The sequence below is a fragment of the Vidua chalybeata genome, chromosome 32 (assembly GCF_026979565.1).
Source record: "Vidua chalybeata isolate OUT-0048 chromosome 32, bVidCha1 merged haplotype, whole genome shotgun sequence".
NCBI lineage: Eukaryota > Metazoa > Chordata > Aves > Passeriformes > Viduidae > Vidua > Vidua chalybeata.
In genome coordinates, this window is record NC_071561.1 from 800,086 (window position 1) to 825,920 (window position 25,835).

Genomic DNA, 25,835 nt, shown 5'->3' on the forward strand with positions numbered 1-25,835 from the left:
ATGGAGCGCTAATCCCCCCTCCCCCACCCCCGGCCCCTCCCGACCCCCCCCCGACAACCCCCAACCTCCCCGACCCCCTCCCCAATATGGGACCCCCCCCCAAACCCCTCTGGACACCCCCAAGCCCCCCCCGGACCCCCCCCCCCCATTCCATGGGTCCCTCTCCCCTCCCCCCCTTTTTTCCTCCCCCCCCCCCCCGTTTCGGGGGGTCACACCCCTCCCCCGCCCCCTTCCCCCCCCCCGGATCGGGGCCACCTCCGGGGGGATTGTCCCTAATCCCGGCCACCCGCGACCCCCACCGGGATTAGGGGGACACCTGGGGGGGGTCCCCAGAGGGACCCTGGGACATGTAGTCCCCCCGGGGGGGGGCAGGGACCCCCCAAATGTCACCCGGGACCACCCAAAATCCCCCGGGACCCCCTAAATGTCACCCGGGACCCTCCAAATGTCCCCCGAGATCCTCCAAAATCCCCCGGGACCCCCCAAATGTCCCCCAGGACCCCCCCCCCCCATGTTCCCAAAGCCCTGCGGTGGCACCGGGGGGGGGCAGCGGGACCCCAAAATCCAGGGGGGGGGGGATTGGGGGGGCTCCGGAGGGGTTTGGGGGTACAGAGGGGAGAGTTTGGGGTGTTTTGGGCTATGGGGGGGACTCGGGAGAAGTTTTGGGGTGGGGGCAATGGGGGTCGGGAAGGTTTTGGGTTCAAATTTGGGGTCCCGAGAACTTTTTTGGGGGGCACAGGACGGTCCCAGTAAAAATTTGGCAAACCAGGGAGGTTTGGGGGTCCAATTTGGGGTCCCAGGGAGGTTTTGGGGTCCCAAATTGGGGTCTCAAAGAGCTTTTGGGGTCAAATTTGTTGCCACAGAGTGGTACCAGGGAATTTTGGGGTCCAGTTTGGGACCCCAGGGACCTTTTGGGGTCCAGTTTAGGATCCCAAGGAGCTTTTTGGGGCCCAATTTGGGCTCCCAGGCACTTCCCAGGCTCCAGTTTGGCCCCTCAGTACCCCCAAAACCCCCAACCCCCCGCAGCGCCCGGGGGTATTTCAGGACCACCACCCCCCACCCCCTCCCCATCGCACCAGCACCCAATTAAGCCCTTTTAGGGGGGGGGGGGGGGCCTGATACCCCCTGATCCCCCACCCCAACCCTGCTAATCAGGGCTCGGGGGCGATTAAGACCCCCCGAAAGCCGCTTGCCGAGCGCCTAAGCCCGGCTTGGCCAGCGCCGGCTCCCGGATGAGCCGGGCTCAGCCGCGCTTTACCTCCTGAGCCCCGATTATTGGGGGGGGGTCCCATCCGCCCCCCGCCCTATAAAAGATCCGCCCCGTCGCCCCCCACCCGCCCGTCCGTCCGCGGTGTCGCCGTCACCGCCAGCATGCAGAAGTCGCGGGAGATGCGGGACGAGCTCCCCGAGGATTTCTACATCCCCATGACCCTGGAGACCCCAAACCTGACGGCGCTGAGCCCCTTCCTGGTCCCCCAAACCCACCTGGGCAGCCCCGGCATCTTCAAGGCCATGGCGGCCTTCATGTTCCTGCTGGTCGTCCTCGGCGTCCCCATCAACGCGCTGACCGTGGTGTGCACGGCCAAGTACAAGAAGCTGAGGTCACACCTGAACTACATCCTGGTCAACCTGGCGGTGGCCAACCTGCTGGTGGTGTGCGTGGGCTCCACCACGGCCTTCTACAGCTTCTCCCAGATGTATTTCGCCCTGGGGCCGCTGGCCTGCAAGATCGAGGGGTTCGCCGCCACGCTGGGCGGTGAGGGACGGGGAGTGGGTGGGGGTGCTGGGGCTGGGGGTGTGGGAGGAGGGCTACGAGGTCACCGTGGTCTGGGGGTGTTGGGTCTGGGGGCGTTGGGAGTGTGGGACATGGGCTACGAGGTCACCGTGGGCTGGGGCCGTTGGGTCTGGGGGTGCTGGGTCTGGGGGCGTTGGACATGAAGGTAGAAGGTCACCGTGGTCTGGGGGTGCTGGGTCTGGGGCCATTGGGTCTGGGGGTGTTGGGTTTGGGGGCGTTGGACATGAAGGTAGAAGGTCACCGTGGTCTGGGGGTGCTGGGTCTGGGGCCATTGGGTCTGGGGGTGTTGGGTTTGGGGGCGTTGGACATGAAGGTAGAAGGTCACCATGGTCTGGGGGTGTTGGGGTTGGGGACGTTGGACATGAGGGTGTGGGGTAGAAGGTCACCGTGGTCTGGGGGTGCCGGGTTTGGGGACGTTGGACATGAGGGTGTGGGGTAGAAGGTCACCGTGGTCTGGGGGTGTTGGGGTTGGGGACGTTGGACATGAGGGTGTGGGGTAGAAGGTCACCGTGGTCTGGGGGTGTTGGGGTTGGGGGCGTTGGGAGTGTGGGACATGGGCTACGAGGTCACCGTGGTCTGGGGGTGTCGGGTTTGGGGGTGTTGGGTCTGGGGGTATTGGGTCTGGGGGCATTGGACATGAAGGTAGAAGGTCTCCATGGTCTGGGGGTGTTGGGGTTGGGGGCGTTGGGTTTTTGAGATGTTGGGGTTGAGGACACGGGGCACAAGGTCACCGTGGTCTGGGGGTGTCGGGTTTGGGGGCGTTGGGTCTGGGGGTGTTGGGGTTGGGACATTGGGGGTGTGGGACACTGGGGGTGTGGGACATGGGGCACAAGGTCACCACGGTCTGGGGACATTGGGTGTGGTGGCACTGGGTGTGGGGACACTGGGGCTGTGGGGCAGAAGGTCACTGGGGTCACTGAGGACATCGGCCGTGGGGACAGCTGGCCGAGGAGCACCGGGTGTGGGGACACCGGACAGAGGGACAGGGGGACACAAGGACACGGGGCATGGGGACACCAGGGACGGGGGACAACGGGGACAGGTGGACACCATGGCATTGGCACAGGGCAGTGTCCCTGTGGTCGCTGGCCATGGTGGCCATGGTGGCCATGGTGACAGGAATGTCACCTGTGTCCCCCATCCCCAAGCATGGTGTCCCTGTGGTCGCTGGCCATGGTGGCCATGTGGGGACGGCACAGGGGGTGGTGACAGGGAGGTCACCGGTGTCCCCTGTCCCTAGGGATGGTGTCCCTGTGGTCACTAGCCATGGTGGCCATGGTGACAGGGATGTCACCCTAGGGATGGTGTCCCTGTGGTCACTAGCCATGGTGGCCATGGTGACAGGGATGTCACCCTAGGGATGGTGTCCCTGTGGTCGCTGGCCGTGGTGGCCTTCGAGCGGTTCCTGGTCATCTGCAAGCCCCTGGGCAACTTCACCTTCCGGGGTAGCCACGCGGTGCTGGGCTGTGCCATCACCTGGATCTTCGGCCTCATCGCCTCCGCGCCCCCCCTCTTCGGCTGGAGCAGGTCCGGGGGGGTCTGGGGGTCCCAGGGGGGTCTGGGGGTCCCGGGGGGCTTGGGGGGTCGCTGAGGTGTCACGGGGTCCCCAAGGTTTGGGGTTCCAATGGGAGCTGGGGGTCCCTGGAGTTGAGGATCTGCGGAAGGTTGGGGGGTCTCGGGTCGATTGGGGGGGGTCCCAGGAGGGTCAGGGGGGTCCCTGGGGTCAGGGGTCTCTGGGGAGTCAGGGGGTCCCAGGGGGGGCGGGGGTCTCTGGAGATTTGGGGTTCCAAGAGGATTTGGGGGTCCCTGGAGTTGGGGATGTGGGGAAGGTTGGGGGGTCGCAGGTGGATTGGGGGGGGTCCCAGGAGGGTCAGGGGGGTCCTAGATGGGGTCGGGGGTCCCTGGGGTCAGGGGTCGCAGGGGGGTTGGGGGTCCCGGGGGGAGATTGAAGCTGGGGGGTTGGGGGGGTCTTGGATGGGGTCGGGGGTTTTGGGGAGGTTGAGGATTCTAGCGGGTTTTGGGGGTCCCGAGGGGTTTTAAGGGTCTGGGGGGTCCTGGGGGAGGTCCGGGGGGGTTCGGGGGTCCCTCAGCCGTGCGACCCCCCCCCCCCCAGCCGCGCCCCCAGACCCATCCCCGCGGGTTGGGAGTGCCCGGAATTGTCGGGGATTTTGGGATCCCGGGGGTCCCAGGGATTTTGCTGATCCCGGGGGCGATTTGGGGGTCCCGGGCTGGGTTCGGGGGTCCCGTGGGCAGTGCCCACCCCACCCCCCCCACCCCGTGCCCCCCTCCCCAGCTCCATCCCCGAGGCGCTGAGGAGCTTCTGGGCTCGGGGGTCCCGGGAATTTTCGGGGATTTGTTGGACCGGGGATCTCGGGGGCGGGTCGGGGGTCCCGGGGGCGGTTCGGGGGTCGCGGGGGTGGTCGGGGGGTCCCGCTGAGGTGTGACCCCCGCCGGTGCCCCCCTCCCCAGGTACATCCCCGAGGGGCTGCAGTGCTCGTGCGGCCCGGACTGGTACACGACGGAGAACAAATGGAACAACGAGTCCTACGTGATTTTCCTCTTCTGCTTCTGCTTCGGCTTCCCCCTGACCGTCATCATCTTCTCCTACGGGCGGCTGCTGCTCACCCTGCGCGCGGTGAGGGGATTTTGGGGGTCCCGGGGGTCCTGGGGGGTCCCGGGGGTCCTGGGGGGTCCTGGGGGCTCGGGGGGGATCAGGGGAGCGCAGGTTCCTGACCGCGATCGTCTCCTGCGGGCGGCTGCTGCTCGTCCTGAGCGCGGCGAGGGGATTTTTGGGGGGTCCTGAGGGGGATTCTGGGGGTCTTGAGGGATTCTGGGGGGGGGGGGTCCCAGGGGTCTGAGGGGGTCCTAGGGGGCTCAGGAGTCACACGGTTTATTGGGGTACACGGCTTTATTGGGGTACACGGTTTATTGGGGGCACAGGGGAATTGGGGTGCCGTGGGGCGGGTGGTCCTTGGGGGGACCCCAAAGCGGGGGGGGGGGGGGGGGCAGTGGGGGTCAGTGCTGGGGGGTCTGAGACCCCTCCCCGTGTTTGAGACCCCCATGGGTCACTGGCATGGGCGAGTCCCCAGACCTGACCCCATAACTGACCCCCAATGTGTGACACCCCCATGTCTGACCCCATAAGTGTCCCCCATATCCCCCCCATTTCCACCCCCACATCTGACCCCGTATCTGACCCCAGCCCCCCGATATCTGACCCACATCTGACCCCATAGCCCCCTAGAGCTGACCCCACATCTGACCCCACACTGTCCCCTATATCTGACCCCACATCTGACCTCCTATCTCCCCATATCTGACCCCATATCTTCCCTGTGTCTGACCCCACATCTGACCCATATCTGACCCCCTGCCCCCTTATATCTGACCCAATACCTGACCCCACGTCTGACCCCATATCTGCCCTATATCTGACCCATATCAGACCCATATCTGACCCCACACTGTTCCCTATATCTGACATCACATCTGACCCCATATCTGACCCTAGGAGGACATGGGGACACACCATCCCCTATATCTGACCCATACCCGACCCCACACTGACCCCACACTGACCCCTATATCTGACCCCATATCTCCCCTATCTGACCCATACCCGACCCCACACTGACCCCACACTGACCCCACACTGACCCCACTCCGTCCCCTATATCTGACCCACACCTGCTCCCACACTGACCCCTATATCTGACCCCATATCTCCCCTATCTGACCCATACCTGACCCCATATCTCCCCTATGTCTGACCCCATATCTGACCCATATCTGACCCCACACCATCCCCTATATCTGACCCACACCTGACCCCACAGCGACCCCACACTGCTCCCACAGTGACCCCACACCATCCCCTATATCTGGCCCACATCAGACCCCATATCTCCCCTATATCTGACCCATGTCTGACCCATATCTGACCCCACACTGACCCCACACCATCCCCTATATTTGACCCATATCTGACCCCACACCATCCCCTATATCTGACCCATATCTGACCCACACTGCTCCCACATTGACCCACACCATCCCCTATATCTGACCCACACCTGCTCCCACAATGACCCCACACCATCCCCTATATCTGACCCCACAGCGACCCCACACTGCTCCCACAGTGACCCATACCATCCCCTATATCTGACCTATATCTGACCCACACCTGACCCCACAGTGACCCACACCATCCCCTATATCTGACCCACACCTGACCCCACATTGACCCACACCATCCCCTATATCTGACCCCCACCTGACCCCACAGTGACCCACACCATCCCCTATATCTGACCCCCACCTGACCCCACACTGCTCCCACAGTGACCCACACCATCCCCTATATCTGACCCCCACCTGACCCCACAGCGACCCCACACTGCTCCCACAGTGACCCCACACCATCCCCTATATCTGATCCATATCTGACCCCACAGCGACCCCACAGTGACCCCACACCATCCCCTATATCTGACCCATATCTGACCCCCACCTGACCCCACAGTGACCCACACCATCCCCTATATCTGACCCCCACCTGACCCCATAGCGACCCCACACTGCTCCCACAGTGACCCCACACCATCCCCTATATCTGACCTATATCTGACCCACACCTGACCCCACAATGACCCCACACCATCCCCTATATCTGACCCCCACCTGACCCCACAGCGACCCCACACTGCTCCCACAGTGACCCCACACCATCCCCTATATCTGGCCCATATCAGACCCCATATCTCCCCTATATCTGACCCATGTCTGACCCATATCTGACCCCACACTGACCCCACACCATCCCCTATATCTGACCCCCACCTGACCCCACACTGACCCCACACCATCCCCTATATCTGACCCACACCTGACCCCACAGTGACCCCACACCATCCCCTATATTTGACCCATATCTGACCCCACACCATCCCCTATATCTGACCCATATCTGACCCCCACCTGACCCCATACTGACCCACACCATCCCCTATATCTGACCTATATCTGACCCACACCTGACCCCACAGTGACCCCACACCATCCCCTATATCTGACCCATATCTGACCCCACAGTGACCCCACACCATCCCCTATATCTGACCCCCACCTGACCCCACAGCGACCCCACACTGCTCCCACAGTGACCCCACACCATCCCCTATATCTGACCCATATCTGACCCCCACCTGACCCCACAGCGACCCCACAGTGACCCCCGTCCCCACCGCCCCGCAGGTGGCCAAGCAGCAGGAGCAGTCGGCCACCACGCAGAAGGCGGAGCGCGAGGTGACCAAGATGGTGGTGGTGATGGTGCTGGGCTTCCTGGTGTGCTGGCTGCCCTACTGCGCCTTCGCGCTCTGGGTGGTGACGCACCGGGGCCACCCCTTCGACGTGGGGCTGGCCTCCATCCCCTCCGTCTTCTCCAAGGCCTCCACCGTCTACAACCCCATCATCTACGTCTTCATGAACAAGCAGGTGGGGACACGGGGACAGGGGGACAGGGGGACAGGGGGACATGGGGATATGGGGATATGGGGATGTGGGGACGTGGGGACATGGGGACAGGGGGACAGGGGGACAGGGGGACATGGGGACAGGGGGACAGGGGGACAGGGGGACATGGGGACAGGGGGACATGGGGACATGGGGACGTGGGGATATGGGGACGTGGGGACATGGGGACATGGGACATGGGGACAGGGGGACAGGGGGACAGGGGGACATTGGGGCACGGGGACATGGGGACATGGAGATGTGGGGACGGGGGACATGGGGACATGGGGACATGGGGATGTGGGGACACAGGGACATAGGAAGAGGGGGAGAGGGGGAGAGGGGGACATGGGGACACGGGGATAGTGGGGACACGGGGATGGTGGGGACAGTGGGAATGTGGGGACACGGGGACACAGGGACATGGGGACATGGGGACGGTGTGGATATGGGACATGGGGACAGGGGGACAGGGGGACAGTGGGGACCCAGGGACAGGGGGACACTGGGGACATGGGGATGTGGGGACACAGGGAAATGGGGACATGGGGATGTAGGGACATTGGGGCACGGGGACATGGGGACTTGGGAATAGTGGGGACAATGGGGACATGGGGACAGTGGGGGGATGTGGGTGTTGCTGTGAGTCTGGGGTCCCTCTGTGGGTCTGGGGGTCCTCTGTGCGTCTGGGGTCTCTCTGTGGGTCTGGGGCTGTTCCTATGGGTCCCTCTGTGGGTCTGGGGTCTCTCTGTGGGTCTGGGGCTGTTCCTATGGGTCCCTCTGTGGGTCTGGGGTCTCTCTGTGGGTCTGGGGCTGTTCCTATGGGTCCCTCTGTGGGTCTGGGGTCTCTCTGTGGGTCTGGGCTGTTCCTATGGGTCCCTCTGTGGGTCTGGGGTCTCTCTGTGAGTCTGGGGGTCCTCTGTGGGTCTGGGGTCTCTCTGTGGGTCTGGGGCTGTTCCTATGGGTCCCTCTGTGGGTCGGGGGTCCCTCTGTGGGTCGGGGCTGTTCCTATGGGTCCCTCTGTGGGTCGGGGGTCCCTCTGTGGGTCGGGGGTCCCTCTGTGGATCTGGGGCTGTTCCTATGGGTCCCTCTGTGGGTCTGGGGTCCCTCTGTGGGTCGGGGGTCCCTCTGTGGGTCAGGGCTGTTCCTATGGGTCCCTCTGTGGGTCTCGGGTCTCTCTGTGGGTCTGGGGCTGTTCCTATGGGTCCCTCTGTGGGTCGGGGGTCCCTCTGTGGGTCAGGGCTGTTCCTATGGGTCCCTCTGTGGGTCTCGGGTCTCTCTGTGGGTCTGGGGCTGTTCCTATGGGTCCCTCTGTGGGTCTGGGGTCCCTCTGTGGGTCTGGGGCTGTTCCTATGGGTCCCTCTGTGGGTCGGGGGTCCCTCTGTGGGTCGGGGGTCCCGCAGTGACGCCCCCCGCCCGCAGTTCCGCTCCTGCATGCTCAAGCTCGTGTTCTGCGGCCGGAGCCCCTTCGGGGACGACGACGACGTGTCCGGCTCGTCCCAGGCCACGCAGGTGTCCTCGGTGTCCTCCAGCCAGGTGTCCCCGGCGTAGGGCCCGGCCCCACCGCGGGGCTGCCCCACGGCTCTGCCCCACGGCTCTGCCCCGCCATGGGGCTGCCCCACAGAGGGCCCGACCCAGCCAGGGCTGCCCCACACCGGGCTCGGCCCTATATCAGGCTTGACCCTATACCGAGCTCTGCCCCACATTGAGCTCTGCCCCACACCGGGCTTGGCCCTATATCGAGCTCTGCCCCACACCGGGCTTGGCCCTATATCGAGCTCTGCCCCACATTGAGCTCTGCCCCACTCCGGGCTTGGCCCTATATCGAGCTCTGCCCCACACCGGGCTTGGCCCTATATCGAGCTCTGCCCCACATTGAGCTCTGCCCCACACCAGGCTCGGCCCTATATCGAGCTCTGCCCCACACCGGCCTCAGCCCTATATGGGGTTCGGCCCTATATTGAGCTCTGCCCCACATCGGGCTCTGCCCCATATCAAGTTTGGCCCTATATCGGGCTCTGCCCTATATCAGGCTCTGCCCCACATCGAGCTCTGCCCCACACTGGGCTCTGCCCTATATCAGGCTCTGCCCCACGTTGAGCTCTGCCCCATATCGGGCTCGGCCCTATATCAGGCTCTGCCCCACATCGAGTTCTGCCCCACACTGGGCTCTGCCCTATATCAGGCTCTGCCCCACATCGAGCTCTGCCCCACACTGGGCTCTGCCCTACATCGGGCTCAGTCTCACGGTTCTGCCCTATGGAGGGCTCTGCCCCATATCGGGCTCTACCCTATAGCGGCTCTGCCCCATGGCAGCTCTGCCCCACACCGGGCTTTGCCCCACATCGCTCTCAGCCCCACAGCAGCTCTGCCCCCCCCGCTATGGGGCAGCCCCACGGCTCCGTTGTACATAACCCCCCCCCATTAAACACTGGAGACGCAGCCACTGCCTCTGCTTTGGGGGCCACCCCACAAGCGCCCCACAAGTGCCCCCAGACCCACGGGTACCACCCCAAATGCCCCACAAGTGTCTTTGCAGTGCCCCCAAGTGCACCTGCAGTGCCCCCAGCCCCACAAGTGTCCTCCAAGTGCCCCACAAGTGCCCCACAAGTGACCCACCAGTGTCCTCGCGGTGCCCCCAGCTCCACAAGTGCCCCACAAGTGCCCCACAAGTGCCCCACCAGTGTCCTCGCGGTGCCCCCAGCCCCACAAGTGCCCCACAAGTGCCCCACCAGTGTCCTCGCGGTGCCCCCAGCCCCACAAGTGCCCCCGAGTGCCCCACAAGCACCCCACAAGTGCCCCACAAGTGTCCCTGCAGTAACCCCAAGTACCCCCCGCCGTGCCCTCAGCCCCACAAGCACCCCACAAGTGCCCCCGTGTTGCCCCCATGTTAGGTGCCCCCCCGGTGCCCCCCAGGTGCCCCCCAGGTGCCCCCGCAGTGGGGCGCGCGGCCGAGTTCTGCCAGTAGTGAGCTTTTTTTCCAGGAAAAAGTTCAGAACTAGCGGAATTCCGGCCGCACGGCCCGGGGGGACACGGGGGGGACACCCCAAAGGGACACCCCATAGGGACACCCCATAGGGGACACCCCATAGGGACACCCACGGGGACACCCCATAGGGACACCCCATAGGGACACCCCATAGGGACACCTGATAGGGGACACCCCATAGGGACACCCCATAGGGACACCCCATAGGGACACCCGATAGGGGACACCCCATAGGGACACCCCATAGGGACACCCCATAGGGGACACCCCATAGGGACACCCCATAGGGACACCCACAGGGACACCCCATAGGGACACCCACAGGGACACCCCATAGGGACACCCCATAGGGGACACCTCATAGGGGACACCCCATAGGGACACCCCATAGGGACACCCCATAGGGACACCCCATAGGGACACCCCATAGGGACACCCACAGGGACACCCACGGGGACACCCCATAGGGGACACCCCATAGGGACACCCACAGGGACACCCCATAGGGACACCCCATAGGGGACACCCCATAGGGACACCCCACAGGGACACCCCACAGGGACACCCACGGGGACACACGGCACCCGTGGAGTCCTTTGGTGGCCCCACGGCGACTCGTGGTGGCCCCAGAGCAGCCCCAGAGCACCCAGTGGTGGCCCTTGGTGGCCCCACAGTGACCCACAGCACCCAATGGTGGCCCACAGAAGCTTGTGGTGGCCCCACAGTGACCCACAGTGACCCACGGTAGCCACCGGTGGCTCTTGGTGGCCCCACAGCGCCTCGTGGTGGCCCCAGAGCAGCCCCAAAGCACCCACTGGTGGCTCTTGGTGGCCCCACGGCAGCCCCACAGCCACCCCCAGCCCCCCCCCAGCGACTCACAGTGACCCACGGTAGCCACCGGTGGCTCTTGGTGGCCCCACGGCGCCTCGTGGTGGCCCCGGAGCAGCCCCAAAGCAGCGCCCCAGTCACCCACGGCACGCACTGGTGGCCCTCAGTGGCCTTGGTGGCCCCACGGCCGCTCCTGGTGGCCCCGGAGAGCCCCCCTAGAGCCCCCAACCCCCTCCCCCCACGCCCCCCCAACACTTACCTGCTGCCCCCCGGGGTGGGGGGGGAGATGTGGGGTGGGGGGCACCGCCCGCCCCCTTTGCCCCCCAATTTGGGGGGTCCGGCCGCTCCCCAACCCAATCCCCCCCCCCCCCCGGAACCCACGGGACCCCCAGAGACCCCCCCGGAACCCCCAAAGCCTCCCCAGGGACCCCTGGAACGGCCCCAAAATCCCTCAGAACTGCCCCAAAACCTCTCGAAACTGCCCCAAAATCCTTCAGAATGGCCCCAAATTCCTTCAGAACTGCCGCAAAATCCTTCAGAACCGCCCCAAAACCCCTCAGAATGACCCCCAAATCCTTCAGAATCACCCCAAATTCATTCAGAACTGCCTCAAAATCCCTCAGAACTGCCCCAAAACCGCTCAAAACTGCCCCAAAATCCTTCAGAATGGCCCCAAAACCCCTCAGAATGACCCCCAAATCCTTCAGAATCACCCCAAATTCATTCAGAACTGCCTCAAAATCCCTCAGAACTGCCCCAAAACCGCTCAAAACTGCCCCAAAATCCTTCAGAATGGCCCCAAAACCCCTCAGAATGACCCCAAAATCCTTCAGAATCACCCCAAATTCATTCAGAACTGCCTCAAAATCCCTCAGAACTGCCCCAAAACCGCTCAAAACTGCCCCAAAATCCTTCAGAACGGCCCCAAAACCCCTCAGAATGACCCCAAAATCCTTCAGAATCACTCCGAATTCCTTCAGAACTGCCCCAAAACTGCTCAGAATCACCCTAAACCCGCTCAGAACTGCCCTAACCACCCCCCCGAGACCCCCCCCCCCCCGAGAACCCCTGAACCCCCCGAACCCCCCAGACCTCCCTGGAGCCCCAAACCCCTCCCGGATCCCCCCGGAGCCCTCCGGACCCCCCTCCCCCATCCCCTCAGAACCGCCCCAAAACCTTTCCAGAACCGCTCCCAAACCCCTCCGAACCGCCCCAAAACCATCCCCGACCCTCCCCGAAGCCCCCAGACCCCCCCAAAACCGCCCCAGCTCCCCCCAGGAGCCCCCCAAGCTTCTCTCTCCGCCGCTCCGCGCCCCCTTTTCCCCGGGGGGGGGATTAAAGTTTCCGTGTCCCCCCTAATCGGACTCCCCCGGGGCGACCCGAAAATCCCGGGATTAAGGGGGGGGGGGGGGGGCGGCTCCGGCCCCCTCCGAGGGGCGGGATTAAGGTCAGGCCTGGGGGGCCCTTCTGGGGTGACCCCCCCCCGGGGAGCGCCCCCAACCCCCGCGACCCCCGGGACCCCCCGTGGGTGCAGAACGGGATGGGGGGGGACACCCCAGGACCCCAAATTCGAGCCCCCCCTCCCTCGTTAATCCGTTCCCCCTTCCCCCCCCCCCCCCCGGGTTAATTGCTAATTAGGGCTGCGGCTATTTTTGGGGGGCGGGCGGGGGGTGGGGCTCCCCCCGTGCCCCACTTGGCCCCGAGCCGGAGCCCCCCGTGATGTAACGCGGCCCCGTGACCCCGATCCGGGGGGCCCGACCCCAAAATGTGGGTCAGGAGGGGACCCCGAGCCCCCGGTGTGGGGCAGGACCCCAAAATGTGGGTCAGGAGGGGACCCCGAGCCCCCGGTGTGGGGCAGGACCCCAAAATGTGGGTCAGGAGGGGACCCCGAGCCCCCGGTGTGGGGCAGGACCTCAGTGTGGGGCAGGAGGGGCTCAGGACCCCGCTATGGGGTGGGAGGGGGGTCAAGACCCTGATGTGGGTCGGGAGGTGGCCCCGACCCCCCGGTCTGGGGCAGAACCCCCCGATGTGGGGCGGGAGGGGCTCAGGACCCCGCTATGGGGCGGGAGGGGGGTCAGGACCCCGGTGTGGGTCAGGAGGGGGGCCGGGACCCAGATATGGGGCGGGGGGGCTGTAGGACCCCTCAGTGTGGGTCAGGAGGGGGCTGGGGGGACCCACAATTTTGTGGGGTGGGGGGGCCAGGACCCCCGATGTGAGGCAGGAGGGGGCCAAGACCACGCTATGGGGTGCAAGGGGGGTCGGGACCCCGATGTGGGGCAAGAAGGGGGGCTCAGGACCCCGCTATGGGGCAGGAGGGGGTCATGACCCCGCTATGGGGCAGAAGATGCTCAGGACCCCGCTATGGGGTCGGAAGGGGGACAAACACCCCGCTATGGGGCGGGACCCCAATGTGGGGCTGTGCCACATCCCGGGGGGGGTCAGCGCTGGTCCTGGGGGGCTCAGCCCCACACTTGGGGGTCCCGGGGGAGCCAGTTTGGATCCCGGGGTGGCCCAGTCAGGAACTGGGGGTGGGGAATTGGCGCTGGGGTTTGGGGGGGTCCCGGGGGTCTCTGGGGGTCCCGATTTCCGTCCCGGGGGTCCCGGGGGTCTCTGGGGGTCCCGATTTCCATCCCGGGGGTCCCGGGGGTCTCTGGGGGTCCCGATTTCCGTCCCGGGGGTCCCGGGGGTCTCTGGGGGTCCCGATTTCCGTCCCGGGGGTCCCGGGGGTCTCTGGGGGTCCCGATTTCCGTCCCGGGGCTCCCGGGGGTCTCTGGGGGTCCCGATTTCCATCCCGGGGGTCCTGGGGGTCTCTGGGGGTCCCGATTTCCGTCCCGGGGATCCCGGGGGTCTCTGGGGGTCCCGATTTCCATCCCGGGGGTCCCGGGGGTCTCTGAGGGTCCCGATTTCCGTCCCGGGGGTCCCGGGGGTCTCTGAGGGTCCCGATTTCCGTCCCGGGGGTCCCGGGGGTCTCTGGGGGTCCCGATTTCCATCCCGGGGGTCCCGGGGGTCTCTGGGGGTCCCGTGGGGGCCAATTTGGACCTGGGGGGGGGGGTTGGAAATTATCCACGGAACCTCGGGGCTGTTTGCGACGAACGCCGCGTTTTGGGGGTCCCGGGGGTTTCCGGCGGTGCCGATTTCCATCCCGGGGGTCCCGTTGGGATGCCGGGGGTCCCGGGGGGGGGCAGTTGGGACCCCGGGGGTGGGGGGGGGGGGGTGGGCACAGCCCAGGAAACAGCGGGGGATTAGCGCTGGCGTCAATCCCATCAGCTCACCCCGGCTGCTCAGGTGAGCCCGGGGCGTCCCCCCCGGATCCGCGCGGCCCCAATTAAGGGCTCAGGGACGGGATTTTGGGGAGGGGGGAGGGGGGTCCGGGCTAATCCGGGGGCGGGGGGGGGGTATAAGAGCAGGGGGGCGCGGGTGGCCGGGGCAGTGGCGCTGGTGGCACTTGGGGACGATGGCGACGGGCGTTTGGGACGGGGCGGTTTTCTCCGCGCGCCGGCGGCACGACGACGACGACACCACGCGCGACAGCATCTTCACCTACACCAACAGCAACAACACGCGCGGTGAGCGGCGGCGACACGCGGGGACACGCGGGGACACCGCGGGGACACCGGGGGAGGGGGCCTGGGGCGGTTTTGGGGCGGTTTTGGGGCAGTTTTGGGGTTGGCGGTGAAGGTACGCCAACGGTAGAGACGAGACGCGCGTGGTGAAGATATTGGGGACATCAGGGGACATCAGGGGACACAGAGAAGGACGCTGAAGGACATCAGGGGACACTGCGGGGACACCGCGGGGACAGCGGGGGAGGGGGTCTGGGGCAGTTTTGGGGCGGTTTTGGGGCGGTTTTGCGGAGTTTTAGGGTTGGCAGTCAAGGTATGCCAATGGTAGAGACGCGCGCGGTGAAGATATTGGGGACATCAGGGGACACAGAGAGGCACGGAGGGACACTGAAGGACATCAGGGGACACTGGGGGACACTGGGGGAGGGGGCCTGGGGCAGTTTTGGGGGACATTTGGGGAGTTTGGGGGTTGGTGGTCAAGGTACGGCAACGGTAGAGATGCGCACGGTGAAGATATTGGGGACACCGGGGACACAGAGAGGCATGGAGGGACACTGAAGGACATCAGGGGACACTGGGGGACACTGGGGGACACTGGGGGAGGGGGCCTGGGGCAGTTTTGGGGAGTTTGGGGTAGTTTTGGGGAGTTTTGGGGTCAATAATTAAGCTTTGCCAATGGTAGCGACGTGTGTGGTGAAGATACTGGGGACATCAGGGGGCACAGAGAGGCATGGAGGGACACTGAAGGACATCGGGGACACTGGGGGACACGGGGGGACACGGGGGGACACGGGGGGAGGGAGTTTTGGGGAGTTTTGGGGAGTTTTGGGGAGTTTTGGGGAGTTTTGCGGAGTTTTGGGGTCAACGGACATCGATGACAACAATGCGCGGTGACAACGTGGAGGGACATGGGGGACATGGGGGGGACAAAAGGGGCAGGAAGGGACATCAGGGGTGACCAAAAGGCACAAAGGGACATGAAGGGACACGAGGGGACACAGGGGGAGCATTTTGGGGGGGTTTTGAGGGGTTTTGGGGGTCAATGATCAACGTAAGCCAACCCGTACTGATGGCAGTGACGCTGTGAAGATGTGGGGGGACGCGAGGTGGGGACACAGAGGGACACGAGGGGACACAGAGGGACACGAGGGGACACAGAGGGACACGAGGGGACAGGGAAGGACATGGGGGGAGCATTCTGAGGGAGTTTTGGCGGAATTTGGGGGAGTTTTGAGGTCAAAACCCAACCTCCACTAACAGCAACACCACACACGGTGAAGAGCAGAGGGACGTGGGGGGACATGAGGGGACAGAGGGACACGAGGGGACACAAAGGGACACCAGGGGACACAAAGGGACACCAGGGGATCGTTTTGAGGGAGATTTTTGAGGAGTTTTCAAGAGTTTTGGGGTCAATGATCAATGCATGCCAACCCGTACCGCTGGCAGTGAAGATGTGAGGGGACATGGGGGGACACGAGGGGACATGGGGGGACATGAGGGGACACAGAGGGACACGAGGGGACACAAAGGGACACCAGGGGATCATTTTGAGGGAGATTCGAGGGAATTTTGAGGTCAACACCAACCTCCACCACCACTGCCACCACACCCAGCGGGCACGAGGTGACACGAGGTGACACGAGGTGACACAGGGTGACACGAGGGTCCCTCACGGCCACCACCGCTGACCCCGCGCCGTCCCCCAGGTCCCTTCGAGGGCCCCAACTACCACATCGCGCCGCGCTGGGTGTACAACCTGACGTCGCTGTGGATGATCTTCGTGGTGGTGGCCTCGGTGTTCACCAACGGGCTGGTGCTGGTGGCCACGGCCAAGTTCAAGAAGCTGCGGCACCCCCTGAACTGGATCCTGGTCAACCTGGCCGTGGCCGACCTGGGCGAGACGGTCATCGCCAGCACCATCAGCGTGGTCAACCAGATCTTCGGCTACTTCATCCTCGGCCACCCCATGTGCGTCATCGAGGGCTACACCGTCAGCGCCTGCGGTCAGTCGGGGCGGGGACGCGGGTATGGGGCGTGGGCAGCGCCTGTGGTCAGTTGGTGTGGGGTGTGGGGTGTGGTCAGTTGGGGTGGGGACACGGGTATGGGGTGTGGTCAGTGCCTGTGGTCAGTTGGTGTGGGGTGTGGGGTGTGGTCAGTTGGTGTGGGGTGTGGGCAGTGCCTGTGGTCAGTTGGGGTGGGGTATGCAGTGTAGTCAGTGCTTGTGGTCAGTTGGTGTGGGGACACGGGTATGGGGTGTGGTCAGTGCCTGTGGTCAGTTGGTGTGGGGTATGGGGTGTGGGCAGTTGGTGTGGGGTGTGGGGTGTGGGCAGCGCCTGTGGTCAGTTGGTGTGGGGACATGGGGATGGGGTGTGGGTCAGAGATGTGGGTCACGGATATGGGTCAGAGATGTGGGTCAGGAATGTGGGTCAGAGATGTGGGTCAGGGACTCTCTATGGGTCTGGGCGCTGTGGGGCAGCCCCATAACCGCCCCAAACCCCTGCAGGAATTGCGGTGCTGCAGTTCCTGGCTCTCCAGTTCCTCCCCACAGACGGGACTGGATGTTATGGGGTTGTCTATGGGGTTCTATGGGGCTGGGCGCTATAGGGCTGCTCTCTATGGGTCCAGGAGCTATGGGGCAGCCCCATAACCGCCCCAAACCCCTGCAGGCATCTCAGCGCTCTGTCCCTGGGCCTCCCCACAGCCAGGACTGGACTTTATGGGGTTGTCTATGGGGTTTGATGGGTTTGGGCGCTATAGGGCTGCTCTCTATGGGTCCAGGAGCTATGGGGCAGCCCCATAACTGCCCCAAACCCCTGCAGGAATCCCAGCACTGCAGTTCCTGGCTCTCCCCATAACCAGGACTGGGTGTTATGGGGTCCTATGGGGTTCTATGGGGTTCAGTGGGTTTGGGCGCTATAGGGCTGCTCTCTATGGGTCCGGGAGCTATGGGGCAGCCCCATAACCGCCCCAAACCCCTGCAGGCATCTCAGCGCTGCAGTTCCTGGCCTCCAGCTCCTCCCCATAACCAGGACTGGATGTTACGGGGTTGTCTATGGGATTTTATGGGTTTGGGCTCTACAGGGCCGTGTTCTTTGGGGTTCTATGGGTCTGGGCGCTATGGGGCAGCCCCATAACTGCCCCAAACCCCTGCAGGAATCCCAGCACTACGGTTCCTGGCTCTCCCCATAACCAGGACTGGATGTTACGGGGTTGTCTATGGGATTTTACGGGTTTGGGCTCTACAGGGCCGTGTCCTTTGGGGTTCTATGGGTCCGGGCGCTATGGGGCAGCCCCATAACCGCCCCAAACCCCTGCAGGCATCACGGCGCTCTGGTCCCTGGCCATCATCTCCTGGGAGCGCTGGTTCGTGGTGTGCAAACCCTTCGGGAACATCAAGTTCGACGGGAAGCTGGCGGTGGCCGGGGTGCTCTTCTCGTGGATCTGGTCCTGCGCCTGGACCGCGCCCCCCATCTTCGGCTGGAGCAGGTGGGCAGGGGTCCCCAGCCCCTGGGGAGGGGTCTGGGGGTGACACGAGTGTCCCCGGGGCGTCACAGAGGTCACACGAGTGTCCCCCGAGGTGTGGGGAGGGGTCTGGGCCGGGGTCTTCTCGTGGATCTGGTCCCTCCCCTGAACAGCGCCCCCCATCTTGGGCTGGAGCAGGTGGAGAGGGGTCCCCAGGCCCTGGGGAGGGGTCCGGGGGTGTCACAGAGGTGACACGAGTGTCCCCAGGGGGTCACAGATGTCACACGAGTGTCCCCAGAGTTGTCGGGACCCCGAGATCCCTTGGGGTGCCCTGAACCTGGAACCTTCTGGAGGAATTTGGGGGGGGGGGTCCCTTTTGCCCCCTCTGACCCCCGTTGCCCCCCCTGGGAATGTCCAGGTGTCCCCAAGGTGGGTCTGGGGGTGACCCCCCCGAGGTTCCCAGGGGTCCCCCAGACCTGAGGAATTTGGGGGGGGTCCCTTTTGCCCCCTCTGAGCCCCGTTGCCCCCCCTGGGCAGGTACTGGCCCCACGGGGGTGTCCAGGTGTCCCCAAGATGGGTCTGGGGGTGACCTCCTGAAGTTCCCAGGGGTCCCCCAGACCCGAGGAAATTGGGGGGGGGTCCCTTTTGCCCCCTCTGAGCCCCGTTGCCCCCCCTGGGCAGGTACTGGCCCCATGGGAATGTCCAGGTGTCCCCAAGGTGGGTCTGGGGGTGACCCCCCCGAGGTTCCCAGGGGTCCCCCAGACCCGGATCCGTCCCGAGGAATTTGGGGAGGGGTCCCTTTTGTCACCCTTGATGCCCTGATGTTCCCCTGACCCCACGGGGGTGTCCAGGTGTCCCCAGGGCTACCTGAGGTGGGTCTGGGGGTGACCCCCCCGAGGTTCCCAGGGGTCCCCCAGACCCGGATCCTTCCCGAGGAATTTGGGGGGGTCCCTTTTGTCATCCTTGACCCCCCCGTTGCCCCCCGGGCAGGTACTGGCCCCACGGGGGTGTCCAGGTGTCCCCAAGGTGGGTCTGGGGGCGACCCCCTCGAGGTTCCCAGGGGTCCCCCAGACCCGGATCCTTCCTGAGGAATTTGGGGGGGGTCCCTTTTGCCCCCTCTGACCCCCGTTTCCCCCCCTGGGCAGGTACTGGCCCCACGGGGGTGTCCAGGTGTCCCCAAGGTGGGTCTGGGGGTGACCTCCTGAAGTTCCCAGGGGTCCCCCAGACCCGGATCCTTCCCGAGGAATTTGGGGGGGTCCCTTTTGTCATCCTTGACCCCCCCGTTGCCCCCCGGGCAGGTACTGGCCCCACGGGGGTGTCCAGGTGTCCCCAAGGTGGGTCTGGGGGTGACCTCCCCGAGGTTCCCAGGGGTCCCCCAGACCCGAGGAATTTGGGGGGGGTCCCTTTTGCCCCCTCTGAGCCCCGTTGCCCCCCCTGGGCAGGTACTGGCCCCATGGGAATGTCCAGGTGTCCCCAAGGTGGGTCTGGGGGTGACCTCCTGAAGTTCCCAGGGGTCCCCCAGACCCGGATCCTTCCCGAGGAATTTGGGGAGGGGTCCCTTTTGTCACCCTTGATCCCCTGATGTTCCCCTGACCCCACGGGGGTGTCCAGGTGTCCCCAGGGCTACCTGAGGTGGGTCTGGGGGTGACCCCCCCGAGGTTCCCAGGGGTCCCCCAGACCCGGATCCTTCCCGAGGAATTTGGGGGGGTCCCTTTTGCCCCCTCTGAGCCCCGTTGCCCCCCTGGGCAGGTACTGGCCCCATGGGAATGTCCAGGTGTCCCCAAGATGGGTCTGGGGGTGACCTCCTGAAGTTCCCAGGGGTCCCCCAGACCCGAGGAATTTGGGGGGGTCCCTTTTGCCCCCTCTGACCCCCGTTGCCCCCCCTGGGCAGGTACTGGCCCCATGGGAATGTCCAGGTGTCCCCAAGGTGGGTCTGGGGGTGACCCCCCCGAGGTTCCCAGGGGTCCCCCAGACCCGGATCCTTCCCGAGGAATTTGGGGAGGGGTCCCTTTTGTCACCCTTGATCCCCTGATGTTCCCCTGACCCCACGGGGGTGTCCAGGTGTCCCCAGGGCTACCTGAGGTGGGTCTGGGGGCGACCCCCTCGAGGTTCCCAGGGGTCCCCCAGACCAGGATCCTTCCTGAGGAATTTGGGGGGGGGTCCCTTTTGCCCCCTCTGAGCCCCGTTGCCCCCCCTGGGCAGGTACTGGCCCCATGGGGGTGTCCAGGTGTCCCCAAGGTGGGTCTGGGGGTGACCTCCCCGAGGTTCCCAGGGGTCCCCCAGACCCGGATCCTTCCCGAGGAATTTGGGGGGGTCCCTTTTGCCCCCTCTGAGCCCCGTTGCCCCCCCTGGGCAGGTACTGGCCCCACGGGCTGAAGACCTCGTGCGGGCCCGACGTGTTCAGCGGCAGCTCGGACCCGGGGGTGCAGTCCTACATGGTGGTGCTGATGGTCACCTGCTGCTTCTTCCCGCTGGCCGTCATCATCTTCTGCTACCTGCAAGTCTGGCTGGCCATCCGTGCGGTGAGCAGAGAGCCCTCCCCCCGAAAAAAATCCGGACCCAAAAAACAACCCCGGGGGAAAAATATCCTGAACTGAAAAAAAAAAAACCCGGGGGAAAAATACAGAAACTGGAAAAAAAAAAACCCGGGGGAAAAAATTCTGACCCAAAAAAACCCGGGGGAAAAATCCCGAACTGAAAAAAAAACCCAGAGGAAAAATACAGAAACAGGAAAAAAAACCCGGGGGAAAAAATTCTGACCCAAAAAAACCCGGGGGAAAAATCCCGAACTGAAAAAAAACCCGGGGGAAAAATACAGAAACTGGAAAAAAAAAAAGCCGGGGGAAAAAATCCTGACCCAAAAAAACCCGGGGGAAAAATCCCGAACTGAAAAAAAAACCCGGAGGAAAAATACAGAAACAGGAAAAAAAACCCGGGGGAAAAAATCCTGACCCAAAAAAACCCGGGGGAAAAATCCCGAACTGAAAAAAAAACCCGGGGGAAAATACAGAAACTGGAAAAAAAAACCCGGAGGAAAAATACAGAAATAGGAAAAAAAAACCCGGGGGAAAAAATTCTGACCCAAAAAAAACCCCGGGGAAAAATCCCGAACTGAAAAAAAAACCCGGGGGAAAAATACAGAAACAAAAAAAAACCCAAAAAAAACCCGGGGGAAAAAAATCCCGAACTGAGAAAACCCCAGGGAAAAAATACAGAAACAAACAAAAAAAAAAAAAAAAAAAACGGGGAAAAAATACAGAAACAAACAAACAACAAAAAAAAAAAAAACGGGGAAAAAATACAGAAACAAAAGAAAAACCAAAAAAAAAACCCGGGGGAAAAAAATCCCCAACTGAGAAAACCCCAGGGAAAAAATACAGAAACAAACAAACAAAAAAAAAAAATAACGGGGAAAAAATACAGAAACAAACAAACAAACAAAAAAAAAAAAAAAACGGGGAAAAAATACAGAAACAAAAAAAAAAAAAAAAAAAAAAAAAAAAAAAAAAAACCAGGGGAAAAATCCGGACCCAAAAAAACCCCGGGGGAAAAATCCGGAACAAAAGAAACCCCAAGGAAAAAATCCTGACCCAAAAAACCCCTGGGGGAAAAAATCCCGAACTGAAAAATACATAATACAGGGGAAAAATACAGAAACAAAAAAAAAACCAAAAAACCAAACCAAAACAAAAAGAAAAACCAAACCGGGGAAAAACTTCTGAACAAAAAAACCCCAGGGCAAAAAATCCCAACCCAAAAAAAGCCACCCTGGATCCAGATACCCCCCCAGGACCCCCTCCCCACAACCCTGCCCCCCCTTTGACCCCCATTCTTCATCCCTGGACCCGCACCTCCCTGGGAAAAGCCCTTTAGACCCCCCCAAATCCCACCAGGACCCCCCCGAGGACCCCCCAAAACTCCCCCCAACTCCCCCAGGACCCCCCTAACCCCCCCAATCTCCCCCCCCCAGTGGAGGTGGCGGCCCAGCAGAAGGAGTCACCCCAGATATCCCCTATAAACCCTGCAAACCCCATAACATCCCCCAAACTCCCCCAATCTCCCCCCCCCCCAAACCCCCCCAGGACCCCCCCAGGACCCCTACCCCCTCCAGACTCCCCCAAAGGTGACGGCCCAGCAGAAGGAGTCACCCCCTTGTACCCCTTTAACCCCCCAACCACCCCTTTTATACCCCCCCAAACCCCAGAACACCCACCAGGACCCCCCAAACCCCAGAACACCCACCAGGACCCCCCAGGACCCCCCAGGACCACCCCAAACCCCCCCAGGATGCCCCCAGGACCCCCCCAGGACCCCCCTAATCCCCCATTTCCTCCCCCCCAGTGGTGACCCAGCAGAAGGAGTCCCCCTTTGTGCCCCTTTAACCCCCAAACACCCCTTTTATACCCCCCCAAACCCCAGAACACCCACCAGGACCCCCAGGACCCCCCAGGACCACCCCAAACCCCCCCAGGACCCCCCCAGGACCCCTCCAGGACCCCCAGGACCCCCCCAGGACCCCCGTAACCCCTCAATCTCCCCCCACAGGTGGTGGCCCAGCAGAAGGAGTCACCCCAGATATCCCCTATAGACCCTGCAAACCCCATAACACCCACCAGGACCCCCCAAACCCCATTAAACTGCTCCAAGCCCCCTCCCAAACCCCCCCAGGACCCCCCAGGACCCCCCCAGGAACCCCCTAACCCCTCAATCCCCCCCCACAGGTGGCGGCCCAGCAGAAGGAGTCACCCCAGATACCCCTGCAAATCCCATAACACCCACCAGGACCCCCCCAAACCCCCCCAGGACCCCCCCAGGACCCCCCTAACCCCCCCATCTCCCCCCGCAGGTGGCAGCCCAGCAGAAGGAGTCACCCCAGATATCCCCTATAGACCCTGCAAACCCCATAACACCCACCAGGATGCCCCCAGGACCCCCCCAGGACCCCCCCAGGACCCCCCTAACCCCCCCAGGACCCCCCCAGGACCCCTGTAACCCCCCCATCTCCCCCCCCCGCAGGTGGCGGCCCAGCAGAAGGAGTCGGAGTCGACGCAGAAGGCGGAGAAGGAGGTGTCGCGCATGGTGGTGGTGATGATCCTGGCCTACTGCTTCTGCTGGGGGCCCTACACCGTGTTCGCCTGCTTCGCCGCCGCCAACCCCGGCTACGCCTTCCACCCGCTCACCGCCGCCCTGCCCGCCTTCTTCGCCAAGAGCGCCACCATCTACAACCCCATCATCTACGTCTTCATGAACAGACAGGTGAGCCTGGGCACACCTGGGCGCACCTGGGCACACCTGGGGGCACCTGGGGGCATGGGGATATGGGATATGGGGCATGGGCTATGGGGTATGGGATAGAGCCACCATCTACAACCCCATCATCTACGTCTTCATGAACAGACAGGTGAGCCTGGGCACACCTGGGCGCACCTGGGGGCACCTGGGCACACCTATGGCACACCTGGGCACACCTATGGGCATGGGGATATGGGATATGGGCTATGGGGTATGGGATATGGGATAGAGCCGCCATCTACAGCCCCATCATCTACGTCTTCATGAACAGACAGGTGAGCCTGGGCACGCCTGGGGGCACCTGGGCACACCTGGGGGCACCTATGGCACACCTGGGCGCACCTATGGGCATGGGGATATGGGATATGGGGCATGGGCTATGGGGTATGGGGTAGAGCCACCATCTACAACCCCATCATTTACATCTTCCTGTCCCCCTGTCCCCTGTGTCCCCCTGTCTGTCCCTGTGTCCCCCTGTCTGTCCCTGTGTCCCCATGTCCCTGTGTCCCCCTGTCTGTCCCTGTGTCCCCTGTGTCCCCCGTGTCCCGCTGTCTGTCCCTGTGTCCCCTGTCTGTCCCTGTGTCCCCATGTCCCTGTGTCCCGCTGTCTGTCCCTGTGTCCCCCTGTCTGTCCCCGTGTCCCGCTGTCCCCGCAGTTCCGGAACTGCATCCTGCAGCTCTTCGGCAAGAAGGTGGACGACGGCTCCGAGGTGTCCACCTCGCGCACCGAGGTGTCCTCGGTGTCCAACTCCTCCGTGTCCCCCGCCTAGGGACCCCCGCCGCCCCCTCCCCAATAAAGCTTTGTACCTCCCGGACCGCTGTGGCACGCGTGTCACCTCCCCGCGCTGGCCTCGGTGTCCCCAGTGGCTCTTGGTGTCCCCAATGTCCCCGATGGCTCTTAGGGTCCCCAGTGTCCCCTCCTTGGTGTCCCCAATGTCCCCATGGCTCTGGGGGTCCCCAGTGTCCCCTCCTTGGTGTCCCCAATGTCCCCATGGCTCTGGGGGTCCCCAGTGTCCCTCTCCTTGGTGTCCCCAATGTCCCCAGGGGGCTGGGGGGGGGTCCTCAGTGTCCCCTCCTTGGTGTCCCCAATGTCCCCATGGCTCTGGGGGTCCCCAGTGTCCCCTCCTTGGTGTCCCCAATGTCCCCAGAGCACTGGGGGTCCCCGGTATCCCCTCCTTGGGAGGGTGTCCCATGTCCCAATGGCCCTGGGGAGGTGACGTCACCCAGGGGTGTCCCCAATGTCCCACCTGGGGGGTCCCCAATGGCTCTGGGGGTCCCCGGTGTCCCCACCTGGGGGGGTCCCCAATGTCCCCATGGCTCTGGGGGTCCCCAGTGTCACCCAAGGGGCTCCCCAATGTCCCCCTCAATGGATTCCCATTGTCCCCATGGCTCTGGGGATCCCCGGTGTCCCCACCTGGGGGGGTCCCCAATGTCCCCATGGCTCTGGGGGTCCCCAATGTCACCCAAGGGGCTCCCCAATGTCCCCCTCAATGGATTCCCATTGTCCCCATGGCTCTGGGGGTCCCCAGTGTCACCCAAGGGGCTCCCCAATGTCCCCCTCAATGGATTCCCATTGTCCCCATGGCTCTGGGGATCCCCGGTGTCCCCACCTGGGGTGTCCCCAATGTCCCATCGCCTTTGGGGGTCGCGCCACCCCCCGGGATGTCCCCTCCGGGGGTCCCCAACCCTCCCATCAGCCCCTGGGGGTGTCACCCCCCCCCCCGGTCCCCCCAAATCCCCCCCGGACCCCGGGGAGCGACAGCGGCCGCTGGCCCCGCCCCCGTGAGCTCGCAGCCAATGGGAAGCGCTCCCGCTGCGCGCGGCTCTGCTATTGGCCAAGAGAGAGGTCAATTATCTCTACGCCAAGCAGCCAATCAGGAGCAGGGGTGGGGCGAAAGGGGCGTGATCCGAATGGAGGTGATGTCATCGCCTCTGGCCACGCCTCCGATGCGTCCTCATTGTTGAAAAAGGGCGGGAGGGGCGCGCGCCGCGCTGTGATTGGCGGGGAGGGGGCGGGAAAGGGGCGGGGCCAGAGGAAAAGGCACGTGGAGGTGGGGACGGGGATGGGGATGGGGACAGGGACAGGGACAGGGACAGGGACAGGGACAGGGACAGGGATGGGACAGGGACAGGGATGGGACAGGGACAGGGATGGGACAGGGATGGGACAGGGACAGGGACAGGGACAGGGATGGGACAGGGACAGGGATGGGACAGGGATGGGACAGGGACAGGGATGGGACAGGGATGGGACAGGGATGGGACAGGGACAGGGACAGGGACAGGGATGGGACAGGGATGGGACAGGGACAGGGACAGGGACAGGGATGGGACAGGGACAGGGGTGGGACAGGGACAGGGATGGGACAGGGATGGGACAGGGACAGGGA

The 25,835-nt window shown here is 63.8% G+C and overlaps 2 protein-coding genes across 2 annotated transcripts; both read left to right on the forward strand.

The window, feature by feature from the left end:
• The first annotated feature begins 204 nt into the window (after positions 1 to 204).
• On the forward strand, positions 205 to 9,751 carry LOC128801983 (blue-sensitive opsin). The gene is made up of 5 exons (XM_053968174.1): positions 205 to 1,756; positions 3,154 to 3,322; positions 4,265 to 4,430; positions 7,052 to 7,291; positions 8,732 to 9,751. Exons 1-5 carry the CDS (start codon positions 1,372 to 1,374, stop codon positions 8,858 to 8,860), a joined length of 1,089 nt encoding a protein of 362 aa, XP_053824149.1. The 5' UTR covers positions 205 to 1,371; the 3' UTR covers positions 8,861 to 9,751.
• Positions 9,752 to 14,490: 4,739 nt separating this feature from the next.
• LOC128801899 (red-sensitive opsin) lies at positions 14,491 to 24,260 on the forward strand. The gene is made up of 6 exons (XM_053968051.1): positions 14,491 to 14,692; positions 16,399 to 16,695; positions 18,010 to 18,178; positions 20,511 to 20,676; positions 23,171 to 23,410; positions 24,102 to 24,260. The coding sequence occupies exons 1-6, from the start codon at positions 14,581 to 14,583 to the stop codon at positions 24,213 to 24,215; spliced, it is 1,098 nt and encodes a 365-aa protein (XP_053824026.1). The 5' UTR covers positions 14,491 to 14,580; the 3' UTR covers positions 24,216 to 24,260.
• Positions 24,261 to 25,835: the final 1,575 nt, after the last annotated feature.